The sequence below is a fragment of the Oryctolagus cuniculus genome, chromosome 15, assembly GCF_964237555.1.
Source record: "Oryctolagus cuniculus chromosome 15, mOryCun1.1, whole genome shotgun sequence".
In the NCBI taxonomy this organism is placed as follows: Eukaryota; Metazoa; Chordata; class Mammalia; order Lagomorpha; family Leporidae; genus Oryctolagus; species Oryctolagus cuniculus.
Window position 1 is genome coordinate 79,650,276 of NC_091446.1, and position 23,637 is coordinate 79,673,912.

The window sequence follows — 23,637 nt, forward strand, 5'->3', positions numbered from 1 at the left end:
TACTTAACACTTTATCTGAAATAATACATTTCCCTGAAAGCTATAAACTATAAGCTTAAACAAGATGAAATGAATTAATGATTCTTATAAATATCAAAGCAATAGAATTTTTAGTTTGGCAAAATCTTCTGAAAGATAGCTCTCTACTCCCTGATGGTTTTAGAGGTGAATTATGCCAAATATTCAAAGAAATGACAACAATTATACACACTGTCTTTCAGAAACTAAAAGAAACACTTTCTAAATCATTTTCTCCCACTCTGTGCAATAACTACACAGGCACAACAGAGAAAGGAATATAGTTAAGAAGTGGCAGACAAGAATACTAACATGACTTTTAACTTCAATGCTTCAATGAAGGTGCTTGCATCTCTATGCAGTAGCTGCTTAAATCAAAGAGGTCAGGCCCACATATATGATTGTAGAATCATTACCATAAATCAAATCTTCATTATTTTATATGTATGTTACTAAAAGCAAGGATATCATAAGTTATTTCCTGCAATCAATTTTCATGTATGGTTTCCACTCATCAAAACACAACTAAACGAAACCGCTGTCAGGGACACACATATTTACTACTCCCCGAGGTTATCATTTTTTGAAATCTTTGCGTAGCTACATTTGACAACTGAAATGTCATACTTTGAGGACACAGGCATCAGCCTCTCAAATCTAAGTTGTACAAACAAAAGGACAGCCCCAACTGTTTCAGTTTCATTAGGACAAGAAAGGCATCCACATTCACCTTGGAATCATATATTTGGCCAAATGTTCAGTGGAGTCACACTTTTCTTCTTTTATTAAATTTTAAAACCTTAACTGATTCCTTTCTTCCACTTTTTAACCTTTTTTATGGAAGAAATCTTGACAATTATTAGAATGATAGAATACAGCAGTAAAGTACTTGGCACATTACTGAGTTAGTAACTACAGGATGAAAATGTAAGGAACTCATTCCTTACAGGCATGCACTAAGGGGACAAAGAAGAGGGGAACCATCCTTGCAGCGGTTAGCCAAACAGTTAAGAGGCTAGGAAGAGGCCTATGTAGGTCCAATAAGACAATGCCTGGGTTTAATTCTGGGTTTCATCCTGGGATTCCAGCTTCCTACAAACATGGTTCCAGTGAGACAGCTGATGCTGACTCCAGTAGTTATCTCACATCTGCCCACTTGGGAGACCTGAACTGTGCTTCAAAGCCTTGGTTCTCAGATTCAGCCTGGTCATGTTCCAGGAGTTGCAGGAATACAGGGATTGATCCATCTATGGGATCTGTTCTTGTTTGAACTGGTACATGCCTGTTTTCTTCTTTCTCTTTTGAACAGTTTTTAAGACAGAAAAACAACCATTCCCTTCTCTGTTTTAACATCAACTAATGCTTATTTTTAAAAAATCACACACACACACACACACACACACACACACAGAGAGAGAGAGAGAGAGAGAGATAAATAAACATAAGAGACCATACCTGCTGGTGGCCGTGGTCCCTCAGGAGCCCATGAGGCTGTCTGCTCACTGATGGGAGGGGCGGTGTATTGCTGGAGATGCCACCATACACGGCTATGGGGGCACTGAGAAGGTGGACATGGCTGGGAGCCCACTGTTGACCTCAGCTCCATGCAGCTAGTAGTCCTTATGCTCCTAGTACATAATACCAAATGCACTGTGGCCTCAAAACCTACAACCACTGCCCATCCAGAGGGGTAGGTGGATGAGCTCCCACCCAGCAAGGGCCTGAAACCATCCTGGTCTGAGGGGCTCTAGAGCTCCAAGGAAGGGTGCAGGCTGGCCAGGTAGACAGCTGAGGAGCAGGTGCTACAGGGAGTCTTGGCAGATGGGTAGGCAAAGGCATCCCTGCCTTAGTTGCCACCTAAGCTGGGATGGGGTGGGGGGTACAATGAGGAAGGAAGAACAAGTAGAATCTTCTGGACATTCTTGGGCTGTGAGCCCAGTGGCCACCTGAGGCTCTCCCCAAGGGTTCGAGGTTACGAGGAAAGTGAGTCCAACGTGGTGGGCCAGAAGGAATGGGAGGATATACAGAGAGGACAGAGTGGGAGGCAAGTATGTAGGCCCTCAAGTAGGTTGAAGCTAACATAGAGTAGGAGGGATGGTGGTGCAATGGTGGAAACTGGGTGGATGAGGGTCTCGTAGATGACTAGAAGTGTAAGGCTGCAACGGAGAAAACAGAAGGAGAATGAAGGCATACACAGATTACAACATTTTTAATGACAGATTAGAGTACGTGATGCAGTTGGGAACCAAATCCTGGTTTGAAATCCAAATTCCATACATGACCAAGCACCAGTTTCGATTCAATTTCCTGCTAATGCACACACACGGAGGCAGTAGATGTTGACTCAATCATCTGGTTCCCTTCCTCCAACGTGGGAGGCTTGGACTGAGTTCCCGGCTCCTAGCTTTGGCCTGGCCCAGCCCCAGCAGTTGCAGGCAGTCGAGCAGTGAAGCAGCAGAGGAAAGGAACTCTGTTGGGATTGCTTTACCGAGCAGGTCTGACCGAAGTGATCTTCCCAAAAGATCTCCAATGTTTTAGAAATGGGCCTGATAGGAGCTGGCACTATGGCACGGTCAGTTAAGCCGCAGCCCACAATGCCAGCATCCCATGTGAGCACAGGTTCGAGTCCCAATGCTCCACTTCATTCCATCTCCCTGCTAATTTGCCAGTGAAAACAGTTGATGAGGCCTAAGTGTTTGGGTCCATGCACCACTTTGGGAGACCCGGATGCAGTTCCAGGCTTCTGCCTTTGGCCTGGCCTAACGCTTTCCATTGTGGCCATTTGGGGAGTGAAGTAGCAGATGGAAGATCTCCCTGTCAACTCTGCCTTTCAACTAAACAAATCTTTAATGAGATGGACCTACAAGACCTTGTTCCCCGGGACCAAAAGTTTCATGAGAAGCCAGTTTCAGTATTTCCCGATACCGATCAGCAAGTAAGTGGTATGTATGTTGAGGAAGTACTTAGTTCTATTTAATCACCTCCTTTCTGAGGATTTCATTAACAAAGACTTATACTATATCCTTCTAATAATACAAATAAAGAGAAGTTTTGTGCGAGCAGCACAAAATCAGTACTTACACATCCTTGAGCCTCCAGCATTAGATGTTGCCAAATCAGTACTTACACATCCTTGAGCCTCCAGCATTCACTTACGTGAATTCGACTGCTATTGAATTAATTTCTTCGACTGCTTCTAATTTGGGTGGAGTACAGTCTTACTATGAAGCAGCACAGACTATAATTATGTAAAACATAAAGTTATAAAGACTGTGTAGCAGTTGAATAGTTAATTTACAAGAGTGGAAAGGCAGTGAAATAGAGTAAACGACTGAAAACCAAAGCAGCTTTTACAAAAACATCTAACGTGTGTTGTCAAGTTTGAATCCTCACATGCTATCTATTCCTACAAACACGTTAACTATTCTGTTTTTAAAAACAAAGTATGAAACATCTGATATACCCAGAGTCCATTCTTTATCTCAACTTCCAAACAAATTCTCGGCTTTCCCAACTCTGTGTCACTTCCATGGGCCTTTTACTCACAACTGGGATTGTTGTCACTTCCCAGAGTTCATGACTGACATGAATAAGAAGCCCCATGACACGAAATTTGGGAAGTAAGAAACTGTCCTTTACAACTGTTTCCATAATGAAAGCAAAGTTTGGTTGCCCCACTGAAGGATCTTAAAGAGACCATCACTCTTTTCAGGCTCCTGATTCCATGCACGTCTCCATGAATGGACAACGACAATATAATACTTGGAATGACTCCTGCATCACAAATTGTCTCGAAATTTGAGTTACTAGGTTTTATAAAATACTCATTCTAAATGCTGCGTATCCTCATGAGTAATTTTCCCATCAGCAACACTGAAATGACTGTGAACGTTACTTTCAAAGCCTACACTAAGACCTTGCAGTCACATTTTTCTACCACTTCTTGTGGTAAGTTCCCACATGTGAATCTCTAGAGACAACTGTATCTGAGTACTCTGGTTGTGTTGTGTTCTATCAAAAGACTGTAATGCTCTTCATTCCACATTGGAAATACTATTCACAAGGCACCCATGGTGACCTGTGTGTACATAATTATCATTTAGATTCCTACCACTCCTCATGAATCTGGCCACAACAATGACTCTGGTCTGCTCATCCTCCTTGATGGTAACTCTCTTTAAAGGCAAAAAAATGTGGGTCAACACGGATACTGGGTGGAACGTATGGGGAGATGGGAGTAAGAACATTCACTGAGGAAGACTGAAAACGACTACAGCATTTAAAAGAACGAGGCGGGAGGAACAGAAATCACATCCTTGGTCTGAAAAACATTCACGACCAGGTGCAGAAAAGTCGATCTTCATCTCCTATAATATTCCCAGCACACCTTAAACATTTTGGAAGTCTACCTTCTTCAGAACTGGAAAACAACAACATCTATCTCCTTTCCATTGTTAAGAATGACTTGCACTTGAATGCTCTTATGAGTTTTTAAAACCTTTCATGGTTCCCTCATAATATGCCAAGAAGAAGGTGGAATACTGATGGTTATGTGAACAGACGATCTACAAGGTAGTACTAGAAAATGAAAACAGTCCTTTGATTTTTATTTCGGTGAGCCTCTTCTGACACTCCATCATTACAGAAGAATGTAGAGATAACAAGAAAAAAGATAAAAACACAGTAACGCTCAACAATCAGAATGCCTTGCTCTCTAAGATCAAGTGAAATGAAGAGAAGGCAGATCTATTAACTACCTGAAATAACCTCAGGACAAACAGAACTGATGCTTCAGCATAAGATTAGGAAATGGTCCCAAAAGCAATCTCCAAATTCTTCACTTTCACTTATCCAGAAGCCAATCAACGGACCCTGCCTGGCTTCATAAGAACAATAGGTACAGGTTCTAACTTTGAAAGCCTTTACATGGTTCGGCTTCCAAGAAACCAGCATTGATTCAGAAAACTCATTCAACGTTGCATCAGATGGCTAACAGGATGAATCTGGAGTGGTAGCAGAATTCATTGCAAAGAAGTAGAATTTTCTTCAGGCTCACTGAGGAGTACACTTCTAGCATTAAAGAACAGAGATCTAAATATCAGTAAGGACTGATCTGTAATAAATTTATCTAATAGTAAACTTCAAGAAAGTCAGGGATGGGATGATTTTGCAGCATTTTTGCACCGTAATGCATGCACCCAAGGCCAAAGACAAGAAGGATCATCTCCCTACATTCCTAAAACTTAAGACCAACCAATCACTGGTTCATTCCACTTTTAGAGTTATTTAGTGGTCAAAGTGACAAGAAAAACAATATTCCAAATTAGTTTGATTATGTTAGCTTCCATGTTCCTTTTACAATGAGTCTCAAAATGTTCCACCAAAACATGCCTAATGGCAGAATAATCTAACGATGCAATTTGAATGGGCTTATTCATTATTATGGGTGAGAAACTAAACCTGAAATGGCCAAGATGTGTCAAAGAGAACTGGTGTATGGTGAAGTCAGGGCTTGCCCAAGGCAACCTAACCAGACACACCGTTTCACTCTTAATTACCGTTCAACACTATTTGCTCCATATTTTCCATGGCATTCTGTTCAGAAGGTCACTTTGTCAATAACATCATGAGTTTAACATCCTGTGAGTAGATGAATCCTTTCCTTCCTGGAACATGCATAAATGATCTTAAGGCTTCTAAGGCAGCAAGACAGCTGCCACCTGGGCCTCTCCTAACACTGGCTCTATGGGGATCCAGCTATGGTGTAAGAAATCACTCCTACTGCCCATGTTGTGAGGAAGCAGAAGTGAGCCAAGTGGAGACACCACCTGGAGGAAGAAATGGTTACTTTCTGCCAGCTTTCAACAGCCTCATGATGAAGGAACCATCAGCCCAGCCACCACCAGACTATACACACAAGAACTCCAAGTAAGAACCACCCAGCCATCCCCCAAATACTGGGAAATTAATAAGTACCATTTAAACCACAACGTCTGGGATGACTTGTTACACGAGATTAGAAAATTGGAACAAATTTCTTTCTGCACCTAGGACTGCACTGTTTTTCAATATAGAACCATCTAACTAACTGTGTTTAACGCGAGGCTTGGGGCTAATTCTGTGTTTCAATAAAGCTGACAGATGTTTATGAGCACACACTATGTGCTAGGCACTTCTAACACCCTGTTGAACAAAACAAAATGTTCTGCCTTCTCAGAGAGCTTATGTTCCAACAAAGATTAAAACAATTAAAAGTACAAGAGTATTTGCTGAAGTTTGTGGAAAATGACATTTACATATTTACTTTGGTGCAATTTTTTTCACATATTGAAATATATTGCATGCTTCTGGTTTCATTCCTGAGCAATTCACCTTTTCGTTAATCAGTTTTGGACTAGGACTTGAGCTTAAATTGAGTCTTTTTCTTAACATGATTCTCTTGGGAGTTGATGTACGGCTGTTGGTGATGACATTTTGATTCAAACTTATATCTTGACTCTCCTGGTTGTTGCCAATCAGGTCATCACTTGGGGCCACTTGCAGGTGCAATTTATTTTTTAAATCCATGCATGTGAACTTCAGAAAGCTCATGGAAAAGCCCCTCATGAAAAACCCTTGCCAACAGACAACATGGAAGGGTTACTCCGTAACACATGGGCATACCTGTTGTCTGCTAATTCTACTTTCTTGCAGGATATAAATTATGGACCTGAGAAACAATCTTCTGATCCCTTGGCTCAATCTTCCTTTTGCACCTTGCATTCTTGAGATCTATTTCCATATTGCTTTCCAAACACCAATTTATCAGCATTTGCTGAGACATTACTAGTGCAAATGTTGTGTGAAAAGGAGATTAATGATCAGTAATACAAAGTAGATTCTGTCTGATACTGGATAAATCTGAGTGGATCTGGAGGTGTGGTTCAGAGGGTTAAGCTGCATTTGGGACACCAGCTTCCCATATGGGACTTAAGGTTTTGAATCCTGGCTCTTTGGCTTCTGATTCAGCTCCCTGCTAATGCACCTGGGAGGGCAGAAGACAACCCCAGTGCTTGGACTCCTGCCATCCATGTGGGAGATCTGGATTGGGTTCTTGGCTCCTAGCTTTGGCCTGGCCATTGTGGTCATCCAGCGAGTCAATCAGTGGATTAAAAACCTTGCTCTATTATTCATACACACACACAAACACACACACACACACACACACACACACACGTAATTCAAGAAACCATTCCCGGGGCCCGCGCTGTTTCAAAACTGGTAAAGCCGCCGCCTGCAGTGCTGGCATCCCCCACGGGTGCTGGTTTGAGTCCAGGCTGTCCCACTTCCAATCAAGCTCTATGCTATGACCTGGAAAAGCAGTATAAGATGGCTAAAATCCTCGGGGCCCTGCATCCACACGGGAGACCAGAAGAAACCCTGGATCCCAGCTTTGGACCGGCACAGCTCTGGCCACTGCAGCCCTTTGGGGAATGAACCAGCGTTCTCAATCTCTCTGCCTCTCTGTAATCCTCCCTTTCAAATGAATAAATCTTTTTTTTTTTAATTTTGTGACAGGCAGAGTGGACAGAGAGAGAGAGAGAGACAGAGAGAAAGGTCTTCCTTTGCCGTTGGTTCACCCTCCAATGGCTGCCGCGGCCGGCGCGCTGCGGCCAGCGCATCGCGCTGATCCGATGGCAGGAGCCAGGTACTTATCCTGGTCTCCCATGGAGTGTAGGGCCCAAGTACTTTGGGCCATCCTCCACTGCACTCCATGGCCACAGCAGAGAGCTGGCCTGGAAGAGGGGCAACCAGGACGGAATCCGGCGCCCCGACCGGGACTAGAACCCAGTGTGCCAGCGCCACAAGGCGGAGGATTAGCCTAGTGAGCCGCGGCGCTGGCCAAAATGAAGAAAATTTTAACAACAAGGAAGCCATTCTTCAGGCATGTCCCCAAATATAGCTTCAGTCAATGAGTGACAAAAAGTTACAAACACTTATGCAAACACAGAGGCAGGACACATAAAGCTTCGTAAGCAAAAAATGAAACCAAGTACATTAGAAAGTTTATTGTACTTGTAAGAAAAATGCAGATCAAGTAGAAGTCAATATAAAAGCTTTATATTACATATTTATTATATAGACTTTGACCAATGGGCAGAGATCTCTGTGCCATCTAAAGATGTGACTATTTTTCAAAACCTTTTAGTTTTCACAATTAAATTTCATTTTATCAGAGATAAAAAGAATATGATAATTGGGAAAAGCCATGAAATTAGATTTAACGAAAGTAGATCTGGGCTTAAATAGGAGACAAATTAAAACCTAAATTACATTTAGGCTTGGGTAACAAAATGACAACTCTGCGTGAGAATCTATGCACTGTGAACAAACTAGCAAAGCTTAAAAATTTACATGCGGGCATGTATAAAACTAGTCCAGATCCAATTAAATGGGACATTTGGAGGGCTAAAATATTAACTAAAGTCATACACACTCTATTTAAAAACCATGTGAAACTTAAATCAATAATCCTAGAGCTTTAAAAAGGGAAATTGCGTGCATGAACACTCGGTAGCCTTTGTCAATTCAGTGTCTCATGATAACAGATTCAGGTACTTGTGTATTCAGCCTTAAACACAAATGCTTTTGATTATCCAAGGGCCAAGAGACAGCAGGAACAGAAACCAACAGAAAACCTCAGGAGAAGGCAGAAGGTCACAGAGAACCCTACTCCTTTCAACTTATCTCACTCTACATTCCTACTTCCCTAGCCATCCCAAACCAGAATGCATCTCTTCACAATCAACAGGTAGATACTTCCATGAACCCGGAAACTGTCTGCAAACCTGCTCCTCACTTGGGCTAGCACTGAGGCACAGCAGATGAACCGCCGCCTGTGAGGCCAGCATCCCATACGGGCACTGGTTCGAGTCCCAGCTGTTCCACTGCTGATCCAGCCTCCAGCTAATGTGCCCAGCAAGGCAGCAGATGTCTCTATAGTCGAGCTCTCCCACCAACACGGAAGACCTCAATGGAATTCCAGGCTCAAGGTTTTTGCTCTGGCGAGCCCTAGCAATGGCAATCATTTAGGGAGCGAACCAGTGGATGGAAGAACCCCAGGCCCCCGTCACTCTGTCACTATCTGTACTGTGCCTTTATGTCTTTTAAATAAATAAAACCAAAAAACCATTTTTCAAAACCCAACCATTAAGTGCAAAAAAGTTTTTTCATCACTTTGCATCCTATCCAAAACACCCCAGAGAAACATATTTTTACTAGTATTAGTCTGCTTTTTGACTATCAGCACTGCCCCCCCCCAGCACACACACCAAACTGTCGCTCCCCCTCTTCGTGGAGGAACGACACAGAACCCTGCCTAGGCTTCATATCCGAGTCACGGCACCATTATGTCGCTCCCCGTCTTCGTGGGGGAGCGGCACACCGCCGGCCGGCTCTCTCGGGGGCTGCACAGGTGTTCCCTCAGATGTTCCCCTTAGATGTTCCTGGTGCATGCCGTCTCTCTCCTCTTTTATAGTCCTCCTCCGCCAATCCCAACTCGGCTGCCCACACGCCAAGTACGCTGCTCTCCTCCAATCAGGAGCAGGATCAGCTCCTGGAGGTCATCACTCAAGTTGGCAAGAGGCAGCTGCGTAGAAGCTGTTTTCTCCTCTCCCAGCGCCATATTGTGGGAGAGCAGATGCATAGAATAAGTCTTAATTCCAGTAACTCAGTCCAGTCCGGGTTGCTCCCCACACCAAACAGACTGCAGAACAGGCCAGAACCTTGCAGAAGCTGCCAAGCGTCAGGTTGTTTCTGACATATTGTCATACAAACACTGAAGTAAAGACTAAACAGAGCAGTGCCTCCTCACACGGGCACCAAATGCAGGGGAAAGGGTGCAGATCCACAGCAGTCACAATACAAACTCACAGCCAGATCAAACTTAGTCAAAGAAAAGAAACTCCCAGAGTTGGACCAACTGCCAGCGAGCACACAGACTGAACACGTGGCAGAAGGCCCAGACCCCAGCAGGAAGGGCCTTTTTAAATCTTAGGTGGGCTAATGGTGGGTGTGGGTGGTAGCAGGTGGAGACGAGCATCTCTATGCAGGTTCTTCAAGTTTGGCCTCCTGGCTTCCAAACCTGGGGAGAATGCAGGCGGTGGGGGGTGGAGGGGAGAACAATAGGATGTGAGATGAAACTGGTCTCTTGAAAGAAGGCATGAGTAACCAGGAGTTTTTTAAAATGGCTGAGACATCTGTCCTTGTTCCATCAATCCTGATTTTGAGTATAGATAAGGAAGCGGGGCGCTGGTTTCTTTCTGGCTACTTCCTGCTGATACGGGGTGTAGACGTGGGGCAGGGTATCTATACGCTGGATCAGATTGATTGGAGAAGGAGAGAGCAAGCAGCCTTGTATTGCTCCTGCGTGACGGCTCGAGATACAGCAGTCACAGCCTCCTGTAAGGGCTTCTGAAACATGTACATGTTGTACATGGTAGGAACAGCAGCTAACGATTACGAGGATAAAAAGACAAATCAGAAACATTGCCCATGGTGGGAACGATGCCAAAATGAGGACAATGGGGGATATAGGAAAGAAAGAGTCCTGTCCAGTTAATGCGAAGACAGGTTTATGCCTGACCACTCCATGTGTAGGGTGTCTAACAAGCAGATTAGAAACACAAGGTGCAAGCCACAGGACACAGTCATTGTTACAGGATCTAAGAAAGGAGGGAGTTTTCCTACTGAGATGCAAATGGAAACTGACAGAAGGGGTTCAGTAATAAGCAGGTGTGTTTTAAGGCATGGCCAAGGAATCTGTGAGGTCCAGACCTGCCTGTCTCTTCACATGTAGCCCTGGATGAGACATAGCAAGGGAGATGGGAACCCCCTTGGGGAAGACACCCCGTTGACTTCCATTACCTTGTTGGCCGGGGAGGAGGGCTGGCCTGAATAGGAAGTTAGTATTGAAGAGGTGGCATCTGCCTTGATTGGTGCTGACCCGAGGCTGTCCTCCTGATGGCGGTGGTTACTTTGGGAGCTGGGCAGAGGGAAACGCTTTTTAGCCTGGGGCCAACAGGGTCTGCGGTTCTGACCCAGGAGTCCTTCAACCCCGAGGGCAGTTCCGTTTTCCAGTGGCCTGGCTCTTGTCACAGCCGACAGGGCTCTTCATGACAGCTACTTGCCCAATGCCCTGACCCCTCATTTCCTAAACAGGTGCCATTCAAGGGTGGACTGGCCTGGCTGGGTCTCCTTGATGGCAGATCATGGTGTAAAGTGGCCATTAACTGGCCTGCCACCTAACTTTACATTGCTCTTGCTGCCTCACTCGCTCCTCTTTCTCCTGGTCTCTGTTAAAGTAGAACCCAGAAGCAGCCTTTAGGAATGGCAGCCAAGGGGGCGCTCAATCCCGTCGCTAATCTTTGGTGGCCTGAGCTAGCAATCTACGGTCACAGGCATATTACGACAATATTCTTCCTGTGAGGTAAGATGATGCCAATGAGGAGAGCTATGTTCTTCTATGTAAGATCAAAACCTTGAGACCACCCTATCGAAACTGTCTAATATAAGGTCTGAAGATCAAACTGTACACCCTGATGGGGAGTCCTGCAGAATAGAATCAGTTCCCCATCTTGAAGAGACTAGAGAAATGAGGGAACAAGTCAGATTTCCAGACTGCTTACTGTCAATAACTTAAAATCCCGTGAAAACTTAGCAAACATTTCAGCTGTCAAATAACTTATGAAAACATTTACCGAAAGGTCCAATGCCTTCAACCAATGTTAAGAGTACATATAGTTGGAAATACTTCTCAAATGTCTAACACAAGTGTAACCCAACTGAAACAGAGAGCTGTTAATAAATTTTCCCATGTGGACATACAATACATGCACACATATGACACAGTACAGGAGAGTGACAGAACAGTTTGTTACTAGCAGAGAGATTTTTGTCTGCCACTAGACAAGGGAGGGGAAAAGATGGAAGGCGACTAGGCATGGAGCATTCTTTGGAACACAGTTGCTCAGGACTCACCCCTGCTCCTCAGTTTTTTTGTTTTTTGTTTTGTTTTGTTTTGTTTTGATAGCTCTGCGAAACATATTATTAGAGATGGCTGGAAAAGAGGTTCTGTCTTTGTGCAAGAGAGAATTTAGATGTGAGAGCAGCAGTGTGAGATGCAGCTCCATTACATTAAGTTTCAGGATTTTCGGGTTCATAGGAGGAGGGAAGCGACGGGTAGAGAAGACTATTTTAATTAGGACAGAAAGGGGGGGACCGTAAAGAGAGCAGGGGCTTAGCTTGTGGGACAGAGGGTGGCATGTGGGAGTGTGGGTGGTGGTGCTGAAGTCAGGCTTCATTGCATCTGAGCAGCAGGCAGAGTCCTTTCTTAAGCTCTTGTTGGGGGAGGTGCTGAGCACCACATGGACCCTGAGAAGGTGGGCACACGTGAGAAAGGCTCCTAGTTGAAGTTTACAGTGCATTGTCTTTGGAGCTTGGCATGTCTCAGGTGCAGAGCTTTCCAGAGCCAATACACATTCTGCTAGCCTTTACACTATCTTTCTACATCCAGGGGGAGGGACTGGCAGAGGAGACTGGAGAGGAGAGATCAGAAAGAGAGGAAAGAGCCAGTTTTGGCTGCCACTGACAGGAGTGGGGAAGAGCCAGACAGGGGGAAGGGTAAGGAGAGGGTCATGGTCCAGAGGCTGCAGCATCCCTGAGAGAACAGTGGAAGGGAAAGTCGAGGGTTCTAGGGGAGATTCCAAGTGTTTCTCTGGTTTTTGGTCTTGGAATTAGAAAAGCTGACCTCAGGGGGGCTTAATGAAGGGGAATCAGGTGGGTTGGCCAGACAGGAATCACCAGATGGACGCTTGGGAGGACCCTGGGGTGGGCAGGGAGGAGGGTCACACTCCCGGGCCAGGATCTCAGAGAGGAGGATATGAGGGAGGGACGGAGAGCTTACAGAGAGTTTGATCTCCCTCAGGAAGAGCAGGATAAAGAGAATTCCGGGGAGAAGAGGCTGGAAGGGTGCTAACTTTCCTTGTTGCCAGTGGAGAGGGAAAAGGAGGCACCAGAGAAAGAGGGGGAATGGAGTGAGCAAAGGGTTGTGTTCCTGAAAGGCCAGCTTCTCAGATGTGGGAGAAAGGAGGGGTGGGCAGGCTGACGATTTAAGGGGTGGCTCCAGGCCTTCTTCCTCCATGAGAAATTAGAGTGAGCAACGTTGACCCCAATGGAGGAAAAGGGCTTGGAATAGGAGCTTCTGACCATTTGCCTTTTCTCTGTGTGAAGTTATTAAAATCTTGGAGAATTTTGAGACAAAAAAAAAAAAAAAAAAAAAACAACAACACCAAATTCGTGCTGAGGTGGAATAATCGCTTTGGCTTTGTCTCCCCCTTCAGGCCCAGCTTGTGCAAGTCTGCAGAGGCAGGCCAAAGGGGAGCTGAAATTTGGAACCCATGGATTAAGCAAACTACGGTCTGAGGGAAGAGGTTCTTCTAGCAGGGTTTCCCTGGGAAAAAAATCACCTCAACCGAGCACCTAAGTCCTGAGTCCTCTAACAGGAGGCAGCGATAGAAACCAACTAAACACCCAAGCCCTCCGAGGGGGGGATGAACTGGTCACGAGCATCGCCCCAGCATGCCTGAGGTGAGAGTGACCTCTCTTACCCATCTGATGGGCTGAGAACTAGGTCCGATGTGGGCATGCAGCGATGAGATCAGGCAAAGGCTCTGGCTGTGAATTCGCTCCAAATGAGAAGTGCAAGAGGGAGTGAGAAAATGTTCTGGAGAGGCGTCTCTCAGGGCCTTCCAGGTCAGAAGGGAAAAAGGAGATTGTAGGAAAGAGAAGGTTGGGGTGGGTGGAGACACTAAAAAGGGGAAGGATTTGTCCAGATGAAGGGTGGGGGGGTCACAGCTCTCACCCAGAGAATACGAGATCGGCAGATTGGGACAAGATGCTGGCCCTTCCCTCTATTTCTCACACGGGGCACCAAATATAAGCAAAAGGGTGCAGATCAGAGAAAAGACAGAATACGAACTCACAGCCAGACAAAGCTTATCCAAAGAAAACAAATCCGCAGAGATGGGTGACCAACAGCTAGCACACAAGCACAAGCGCGCGCGCACACACACACACACACACATAACACACACACACACACACACACAATACACAGCAGAGTGCCCAGACCCCAATAGGCTGGACCTTTTTATATCTTAGGTGCACTAGGGGTGGGGGGGCAGTAAACAGAGGTAACCTTCTCCATACAAGTTTTTTCAAGTTTTGGCCCCCTGGCTTCCAAACATGGGGAATAATGCAGGGGGTGGGGTGGAGAACACCACATTGAGAGACTCAATTGGTCCCTTGAGAGAAGGTAAGGGTCACAGAAACCTAAAGTGGCTGAGGCGCCTGTCCTTGTTCCATCACTACGTACCTATGTCAAATATACACACACTGAATGTCTTGCTAACAGCAGGTAGAACCGTCTCTGCTGTCAAGCGTTAGTTCTACTGCTGGGCATTAGATGGCTGGGCCCCAGGGTGTTAACTCGACTACTTAATGTATATGCAAATCACACTACTTGTGGGTCTAGGGAGATGATGGTGAGGGAAACTAAGGTAGGAATTCAAGCCAGGTATACCACATATGTGGAAGTGATCCAACCTCACCCAGCATATGGGAGTGGAACCAGATCTTGCAAAATAGGCATTCCAATATTCCAAGATTGGGTGTCAGTGTCCCAAATAATGACAAATGACTGCTCCTTGACACTGCACATCCAGTTGAGTAAGAGTATATCTAATAATTTATGGCATTAATGACCAAGCATTTAACTAACTGCTTTAAAAGTATTATATATACAGGATGTCAGTCAAATCTGTAACACTCCCAAGAAAACATATACAAAAACGCAGGAGTGTGCCCAGTGTCGTCCAAGTAGAGGTACTCAAACTTAAACCTAACTAAAAGATTACATCACATATTAGTTAAGGGTAAAGGTAAGTATTACTATTCCCTGAACACTAAAAGTACTCCTGGTCAGTCCTCTCAGACTGACACTGTCAACATCAACCTTCTGCTGAATCCACTATGTAAATACTAAATACAAGTGTATAAAACAAGTTTTATAAAGTGATCTGGAAAGGTTTTATACAACCCTAGTACTTCATGGCATAAAAATTTCCTCCTGGGGAAAAGTAGCAATTGACTCAATGACCGGATTTGATGTAATTTGATTTTTCCTCCATTCCCTGTATTGTCCAAGTCTTCTATAATGAATGTGCACTTACAAAGAATAAAATTAAAACGAGCTGCACCCTATAACTCAAGGTCCCATCAATCCCGACCTTGCTTTGCATAAATAGAGTAGAGCAGAAATGAGGCACATGAAACTTTTTTTTATAGAACCACAAGGGAGTGGCTGATCTAGATAGTATACTCCAGCACTGTACTGGCCCAGCAGGTGGCCACTACCAATCCTGGGTGACATGCTGGACACACTACACGTGACTAGTCCAAGCTGAAATGGGCTGTAAATGCAAAATATACATTGGATTTTAAACACTTTGGTCCAAAAACACTAAAGAAATCTCTTAACAGTTTTCAGCATATCAATTAAATGTTGAAATGATAGTACTTTGGGTATATTAGGCTAAAAAAACACTGAGGTTGATTTCACATCATTGTCAAATGAGGCTACCAGAAATGAACTCACAGTTTACACTAATTCGTATATTCAAACGAAGCCAGCAGCATGGCCGTCACCTGGGATCTTGTTCAAAGGCAGAGTTTTGGGCCCCAGCCCTGGAGTGCTAAGCAGAATATGCATGTTAACAAGACCCTCAGTTGATCAACATACACACTGAATACTGAGATGCACAGTTAAAGAAAACTTGTATTTTCCCTAAGCGTGACAATCTCACTTTTCTTCAATTTACCCAATCATTAAAATGCTACAAGGCTTTTGTGACAATTCTAGACAACAAGAACCTAAGGTGCATAAAAAATGCAAAAGCGTATTTCACTACCTGTTTTGGTGGTTTCTATTCCACAGAAGATAACAAATTGAAAAATAACAATCCAGTTCTACTATGAACGCTTGTTTTTAAAAATGCAAATTTGCGCAAAAACAACTGATGCATCATGGACTTTCAAACCAACCTATTAATGCACCAAGAACATATCATAGTGTCTGTGCAAAACTGCCAGTGTCAATAGAAAAAAAGACTGAAAATCAATTAAAATACCATAGAGTGTCTATGGAGCCACAAGATGTTAGGAAAATCTAAAGGTGTCCACTTAATAATTTCACCAAAATAAGGAACTTAAAGAATACTAAAAAAATACAAGAAACATTTCAATTTAAAATGTAGGACGAATAGAAAAAAACAGCGTATGACAAAAGTAGTGTAAACTTAGTGCACAAGAATACTGTGCTGATACAAACAATGAACTCATTTAGAGGAAGACACTGTTCTGGTCTCCAAAGTCCTTTCCTGTATGCCACTGCACCTTTTGATTCTACAGAGATGCATTACTCAAAACTAAAGCAAGCAGTTGCTCACGTCCCCATGCTTCTGACTGATTATAATTTAATAAAATTCTGACTGATTATAATTTAATAAAAGGAAATGCGCCCACAGGAAACTGAAAAAGAATTGATTCTCTCTGCTCCACACTCCCACTTAGTTATCCGCCACCCAAGAAAATTTATACAGAGAATCCATACTTATTCACAAGACTATACCAAAAACATCGTTTTGTGTGATTCACCTGCAAAAATGTGAATTTCTGAAGAGCTACTAGTGGAAGTGGGGTACTTAGGCCCTCAAAGATTTGATGAATAAACGATAACGAGCCTGTGAGTTCACACATTGAAAGGAAAGCTTTATCTGATTAAATTCAGTGTAGGAAGTGCTGGTTTCCTTTTTTTAAATGAAATAAAAAATACAGCTAGTTTGAAGAATAGCTTGACGGTAAATCAGATTTTTTTAAATTTTTCAAATGCTGTTTGTATATCCTCTGTGTTTCTCCCCCATTTTTCACTGTCAAGAAGTAAGGTATAGACAAAGGGATCTGTAAGTTACATATAGGCCTTAATACTAAAGGTATACAAATACTAACACACTTTGAAAAAATAACCTCATTTCCAAGAAAATACAGAACAGATCCAACATGGCTGAATAGGGTATAGCAACAATAATATGTTGCACGTTGCGGCCATCTGGGGAGTGAACCAGGGAAAGGAAGACCTTTCTCGCTGTCTCTCCCTCTCACTGTCTGTAACTCTACCTCTCAAATAAGTAAAATCTTGAAAGAAAATTCATGTGGAATCACAAAAGGCCACAAACAGTTGGAGTGATCTGGAACAAGAAAACCCAACCTGGATGAATCATAATGCTCGATTTCAAAGTATTCTACAAAGTTACAGTAATTAACACAGCTTAGTAATGGCATAAAATCCAACACGTAGCTCAATGGGACAGACGAGAGAGCCCAGAATTTAATCTGCATACAGATAGCCAGCTGACTTCTGACAAAAGTGCTCAGACCACACAGTGGCGTTAAGGATAATATTTTCAAAATGGCGCTGGCAAAACTGAATGCATATACGTAGAAGAACCAAAGTAGATCCATATCTCTCTTCACATACAAAAATCAACTGAAGATACATCAAGGACCCAATTTAAGACCTGACATTATGGACATTATGAGGCTGCTAGAAGAAAACGTGGGGAAACACTCAAAGACGATGGTGTGGGAACAACTTCTTGGATGGGAACCCCCGAAGCACAGGCAGCAAAAGCAAAACTAAGGAAACAGGACTATATCAAACTCAGAAACAAAGCACATGACAATTAGAGTGGAGAGACGTACAGCAGAACGGAAAAAATAGTTGCAGGGGATTAATATCCCAAATACACATGCAACTTAAAAAAGTCAACAACAACAAAATCAATCCAGTTCGGAAATGGAAAAGGACTTCAAGAGACAATTCTCAGAAAGAAGAAATACAAATACAAATGGCAAACAACCATATGAAAAAATGCTCAACATCTCCAGGCTTCAGGGAAACTCACATCAAAACCACAATGAGGTATCTCCTTACCCCTATTAGAATGGCTGAAATCCAAACAACAGAGGAACAAGTGCTGGCATGGATGTGGGGAAAGGGGAACACTTAGACGCTGCTGGGAGGAATCTCAGGGAATCGAACAGAAAGAAATGTTTGTGTGTATCAGTACTGATGCGAATACAGTTTGTAAAACTTTGTTTTATGCCTTTGTGAAACCGATGGTTAAAAATGTTATCCTACCACAGTTTCAATGATCTACAGCTACTTAAAGATTTACCACAGAGGGATGAAACGCTCATTTCTCCGTTCAATTACTGTTTACACTCGGTGTCTATAGTCTCACTAAACTGGTATAATTTTGTTTTTTACTCGCTAAACTTATCTAGTGAAGTATTAAGCCTTTTTACTGTAATGTAATTTGAAAATTGGCTCAAAATCTAAACCAAAGACAGAAAGAAAAAGAAGAAGGAAACACAGTGGAAAGGAGAAAGGGGGAGGGAGGAAGGCAATATCATGGTGTTCTTACAGCTGTGTCTACAAAACACACTGAGTCTGCTAAACACTAATTAAAAGAAAAAAAGTAAAGACATACAAAGAAAACCGACGCACATCCATTTGTTCCCCACATCACCGCTTACCCATTTGCCAAACAAACTGCAAAAACGCAGTACAGAACTAAGAAAATAAGGTACATTCAATAAGTAAGAATTATTGAAATGTATTAACTATAAACAGGATATGGTAAAAAAAAAAAGCTACATCACGAAGCTCCACAGAGTACCAAAGTATTTACATAAAATGTGTGTACACATGAAAAAGGTAAAGAGTATATGCAGAGAAATAAATATATGAAGGAAATGAAATTAAAACACATTGTAAGTTCTTAATTTCCTTTTTTAAACTGTTGCTAAACTGTCATGGTTTTTCGAATTCAGAGGGACAAGGATTTGAAATCTTGGTTACCAAGCCAATTAAGGTCACCTGCATCCCAACCCTGAAGAACCCGGGTTCAGTATCCACCTCCGGCTCCTGACTCTAGCTTCCTGTTAAGGTGGATGGGGAAGGCAATTGTGATGGCTCAAGAAATCGGGGAGCTGTTTCTGGCTCCTGTGTCTACCTTCCTGTAATGTGGACCTGGAGGGCAGTGGATAGGACTCAGGCATTTGGGTACCCGTCACCCTTGCTGGGAACACGGAATGAGTTCTCCAGTCCTCAACTCAGCCAGGCTCAGGCCCAGTAGTTGTGGGAATTGGGAAGTCAACCAGCAGATGAGAATCCTCTTTATGGCTGTTTCTTGCCGTGTGTGTGTGTGTGTGTGTGTGTGCGTGTGTGCGTGTGTGCATGTACATGCATGGGTATGAATATCTGCCTCTGAAATAAATCTTAAGAATACATAGAAACCACCCACTTTGGAAGAATTTTAACTTTAGTTGGTTAAGAGGCAAAGAGATGGAGCTCTCCCATTTACTCCCCCACTCCTTAAATGCCTGCAGCAGCTAGGACTGGGTCAGGCTAAAGTTAAGAGCCAGGAACTCAGTCTCCCATGGGGCTGACAAGTACCCAGACACTTGCCATCACCTGCTATCTCCCCAGGACACACCTCAGCAGGAAAGCTGGAATTGGAAACGATCCAGAGTTCCAATCCAGACGCTGGAACACAGGCCACAGACACCCCAAGCAGAAACTGAACTCCCACATCAAACGTGCGCCCCCAAGCATCTGACAAATGACGCCCACAGGCTGTGAGCCTAAAGCCAGGGCAAGGGGCACTCTCCAAGCTAGAGAAAACCCCCTCGCAACTGCCTGCCTAGCTTCCTTCCCCTTCATTTAGTAGATTACGACTGCTGTGACGTGTCCGGACCCAACCTGTTAATCCGTACTGCCCACCTGATGCCCACGCCACGGCCAACTCAAGCCGCCACCGCGCCCTCTCTCTCTTCTGCTGCCCAACGCAGAGCCACAGCCGCCTGCTTCACTGCCGCCCCAGCGTCACTGAGGCCCCGCCGCCTTCGCCGCGGCTGCCCATCACGTCAGCACCGCCGCCCCTACCTGCTGCTTCCTTCCCGGCCGCCCGACGCTGCTGACCCCGGACTCTGCACCAGAGCCGCCCCGCGGTATCTTTCCGCTCCGCCCCGCCCGCCACCGACCTGCGCCATCCAGAGCACCACGTCCCACGGGACGCCCACACGACAGCAGCCGCTTCCTGGCTTCCTGGTTCACTGCCGCTGCAGCCGTTGCCAGCGAACACTGAGGCTTCCGGCCTAGGAAGTCCCAGGCTTCAGTTAGGCCGAGGCACAGCCGCACTTCCCCGCCCAGGACGTCCGACCCGGAGCCGCCACCGCCGCCTCTATCCCCGCCACGCCTCACCGCCGCCTCTATCCCCGCCACCCCTCACCGCCGCTGCCGCCGCCTCCTTCGCCGCACTTCCCAGGGCTACACTCACACCGTCCCCACCTACCTCTGCTTCCTCGCAGACCTCCGACTTCTCAGACCGCCGCCGCCACTTCCTTCCTCACCGCTGCCGCCGATGAACTTAGCTGCCACGCCCACGACGTCGAACGCGACCCCGACGCTACGCACGCTGGCGCCGACGCTGACGCCGACGCTACGCACGCTGACGCCGACGCCGACGCTGACGCCGACGCCGTACAGGACGCTTTGACGCTGACGCTCACTGACACTGCATCTGTGACAGCGTCTGCGTTGTAACGTCGTGTATGGCGTCGGTGTCGGCGTCGGCGCCAGCGTGCGTAGCGTCGGGGTCGCGTTCGACGTCGTGGGCGTGGCAGCTAAGTTCATCGGCGGCAGCGGTGAGGAAGGAAGTGGCGGCGGCGGTCTGAGAAGTCGGAGGTCTGCGAGGAAGCAGAGGTAGGTGGGGACGGTGTGAGTGTAGCCCTGGGAAGTGCGGCGAAGGAGGCGGCGGTGCGGGGTGGCAGGGATAGAGGCGGCAGTGGCTGCTCCGTGCGGGGCATCTTGGGTTGGGAAGTGCGGCTGTGCCTCGGCCTCACTGAAGCCTGGAACTTCCTAGGCCGGAAGCCTCAGTGTTCGCTGGAAGCGGTGAACCAGGAGGCCAGGAAGCAGTGGCTGTTGTGTGGGCGTCCCGTGGGACATGGTACTCTGGATGGCGCAGGTCGGTGGCGGGCGGCGGCGCGGAAAGACTGCCGCCTCTATCCCTGCCACCCCGCACCGCCGCCTCCTTCGCCGCACTTCCCAGGGCTACACTCACACCGTCCCCACCTACCTCTGCTTCCTCGCAGACCTCCGACTTCTCAGACCGCCGCCGCCACTTCCTTCCTCACCGCTGCCGCCGATGAACTTAGCTGCCACGCCCACGACGTCGAACGCGACCCCGACGCTACGCACGCTGGCGCCGACGCCGACACCGACGCCATACACGACGTTACAACGCAGACGCTGTCACAGATGCAGTGTCAGTGAGCGTCAGCGTCAAAGCGTCCTGTACGGCGTCGGCGTCAGCGTCGGCGTCGGCGTCAGCGTGCGTAGCGTCGGCGTCAGCGTCGGCGCCAGCGTGCGTAGCGTCGGGGTCGCGTTCGACGTCGTGGGCGTGGCAGCTAAGTTCATCGGCGGCAGCGGTGAGGAAGGAAGTGGCGGCGGCGGTCTGAGAAGTCGGAGGTCTGCGAGGAAGCAGAGGTAGGTGGGGACGGTGTGAGTGTAGCCCTGGGAAGTGCGGCGAAGGAGGCGGCGGCAGCGGCGGTGAGGGGTGGCGGGGATAGAGGCGGCGGTGAGGCGTGGCGGGGATAGAGGCGGCAGTGGCGGCTCCGGGTCGGACGTCCTGGGCGGGGAAGTGCGGCTGTGCCTCGGCCTAACTGAAGCCTGGGACTTCCTAGGCCGGAAGCCTCAGTGTTCGCTGGCAACGGCTGCAGCGGCAGTGAACCAGGAAGCCAGGAAGCGGCTGCTGTCGTGTGGGCGTCCCGTGGGACGTGGTGCTCTGGATGGCGCAGGTCGGTGGCGGGCGGGGCGGAGCGGAAAGATACCGCGGGGCGGCTCTGGTGCAGAGTCCGGGGTCAGCAGCGTCGGGCGGCCGGGAAGGAAGCAGCAGGTAGGGGCGGCGGTGCTGACGTGATGGGCAGCCGCGGCGAAGGCGGCGGGGCCTCAGTGACGCTGGGGCGGCAGTGAAGCAGGCGGCTGTGGCTCTGCGTTGGGCAGCAGAAGAGAGAGAGGGCGCGGTGGCGGCTTGAGTTGGCCGTGGCGTGGGCATCAGGTGGGCAGTACGGATTAACAGGTTGGGTCCGGACACGTCACAGCAGTCGTAATCTACTAAATGAAGGGGAAGGAAGCTAGGCAGGCAGTTGCGAGGGGGTTTTCTCTAGCTTGGAGAGTGCCCCTTGCCCTGGCTTTAGGCTCACAGCCTGTGGGCGTCATTTGTCAGATGCTTGGGGGCGCACGTTTGATGTGGGAGTTCAGTTTCTGCTTGGGGTGTCTGTGGCCTGTGTTCCAGCGTCTGGATTGGAACTCTGGATCGTTTCCAATTCCAGCTTTCCTGCTGAGGTGTGTCCTGGGGAGATAGCAGGTGATGGCAAGTGTCTGGGTACTTGTCAGCCCCATGGGAGACTGAGTTCCTGGCTCTTAACTTTAGCCTGACCCAGTCCTAGCTGCTGCAGGCATTTAAGGAGTGGGGGAGTAAATGGGAGAGCTCCATCTCTTTGCCTCTTAACCAACTAAAGTTAAAATTCTTCCAAAGTGGGTGGTTTCTATGTATTCTTAAGATTTATTTCAGAGGCAGATATTCATACCCATGCATGTACATGCACACACGCACACACGCACACACACACACACACACACACACGGCAAGAAACAGCCATAAAGAGGATTCTCATCTGCTGGTTGACTTCCCAATTCCCACAACTACTGGGCCTGAGCCTGGCTGAGTTGAGGACTGGAGAACTCATTCCGTGTTCCCAGCAAGGGTGACGGGTACCCAAATGCCTGAGTCCTATCCACTGCCCTCCAGGTCCACATTACAGGAAGGTAGACACAGGAGCCAGAAACAGCTCCCCGATTTCTTGAGCCATCACAATTGCCTTCCCCATCCACCTTAACAGGAAGCTAGAGTCAGGAGCCGGAGGTGGATACTGAACCCGGGTTCTTCAGGGTTGGGATGCAGGTGACCTTAATTGGCTTGGTAACCAAGATTTCAAATCCTTGTCCCTCTGAATTCGAAAAACCATGACAGTTTAGCAACAGTTTAAAAAAGGAAATTAAGAACTTACAATGTGTTTTAATTTCATTTCCTTCATATATTTATTTCTCTGCATATACTCTTTACCTTTTTCATGTGTACACACATTTTATGTAAATACTTTGGTACTCTGTGGAGCTTCGTGATGTAGCTTTTTTTTTTTACCATATCCTGTTTATAGTTAATACATTTCAATAATTCTTACTTATTGAATGTACCTTATTTTCTTAGTTCTGTACTGCGTTTTTGCAGTTTGTTTGGCAAATGGGTAAGCGGTGATGTGGGGAACAAATGGATGTGCGTCGGTTTTCTTTGTATGTCTTTACTTTTTTTCTTTTAATTAGTGTTTAGCAGACTCAGT

The 23,637-nt window shown here is 46.3% G+C and overlaps 1 protein-coding gene and 1 long non-coding RNA gene across 25 annotated transcripts in view; one reads left to right on the plus strand and one right to left on the minus strand.

The window, feature by feature from the left end:
* LOC100340890 (uncharacterized) overlaps positions 1 to 20,936 on the minus strand; it is a 110,080-nt gene extending 89,144 nt beyond the window's left edge. Inside the window, exons 1-3 of the mRNA XM_070058080.1 lie at positions 20,532 to 20,936; positions 20,221 to 20,334; positions 10,924 to 11,041 (exon numbers count right to left, since the gene is read on the minus strand). Of these exons, the coding sequence (XP_069914181.1) occupies positions 10,924 to 11,041; positions 20,221 to 20,334; positions 20,532 to 20,872 (573 nt within the window). The 5' untranslated portion in view covers positions 20,873 to 20,936. The remainder of the gene's footprint in view (positions 1 to 10,923; positions 11,042 to 20,220; positions 20,335 to 20,531) is intronic.
* LOC103346767 (uncharacterized) overlaps positions 20,706 to 23,637 on the plus strand; it is a 319,456-nt gene continuing 316,524 nt past the window's right edge. For 4 of the 24 annotated variants that reach the window (XR_011382547.1, XR_011382556.1, XR_011382550.1 and 1 more), the window contains exons 1-2: positions 21,013 to 21,724; positions 21,922 to 22,035. This is a non-coding gene — a long non-coding RNA (uncharacterized lncRNA). Of the gene's footprint in view, positions 21,725 to 21,921; positions 22,036 to 23,637 lie in introns of all 24 variants that reach the window. The other 20 variants (XR_011382533.1, XR_011382534.1, XR_011382535.1 and 17 more) reach the window with 9 other exon arrangements.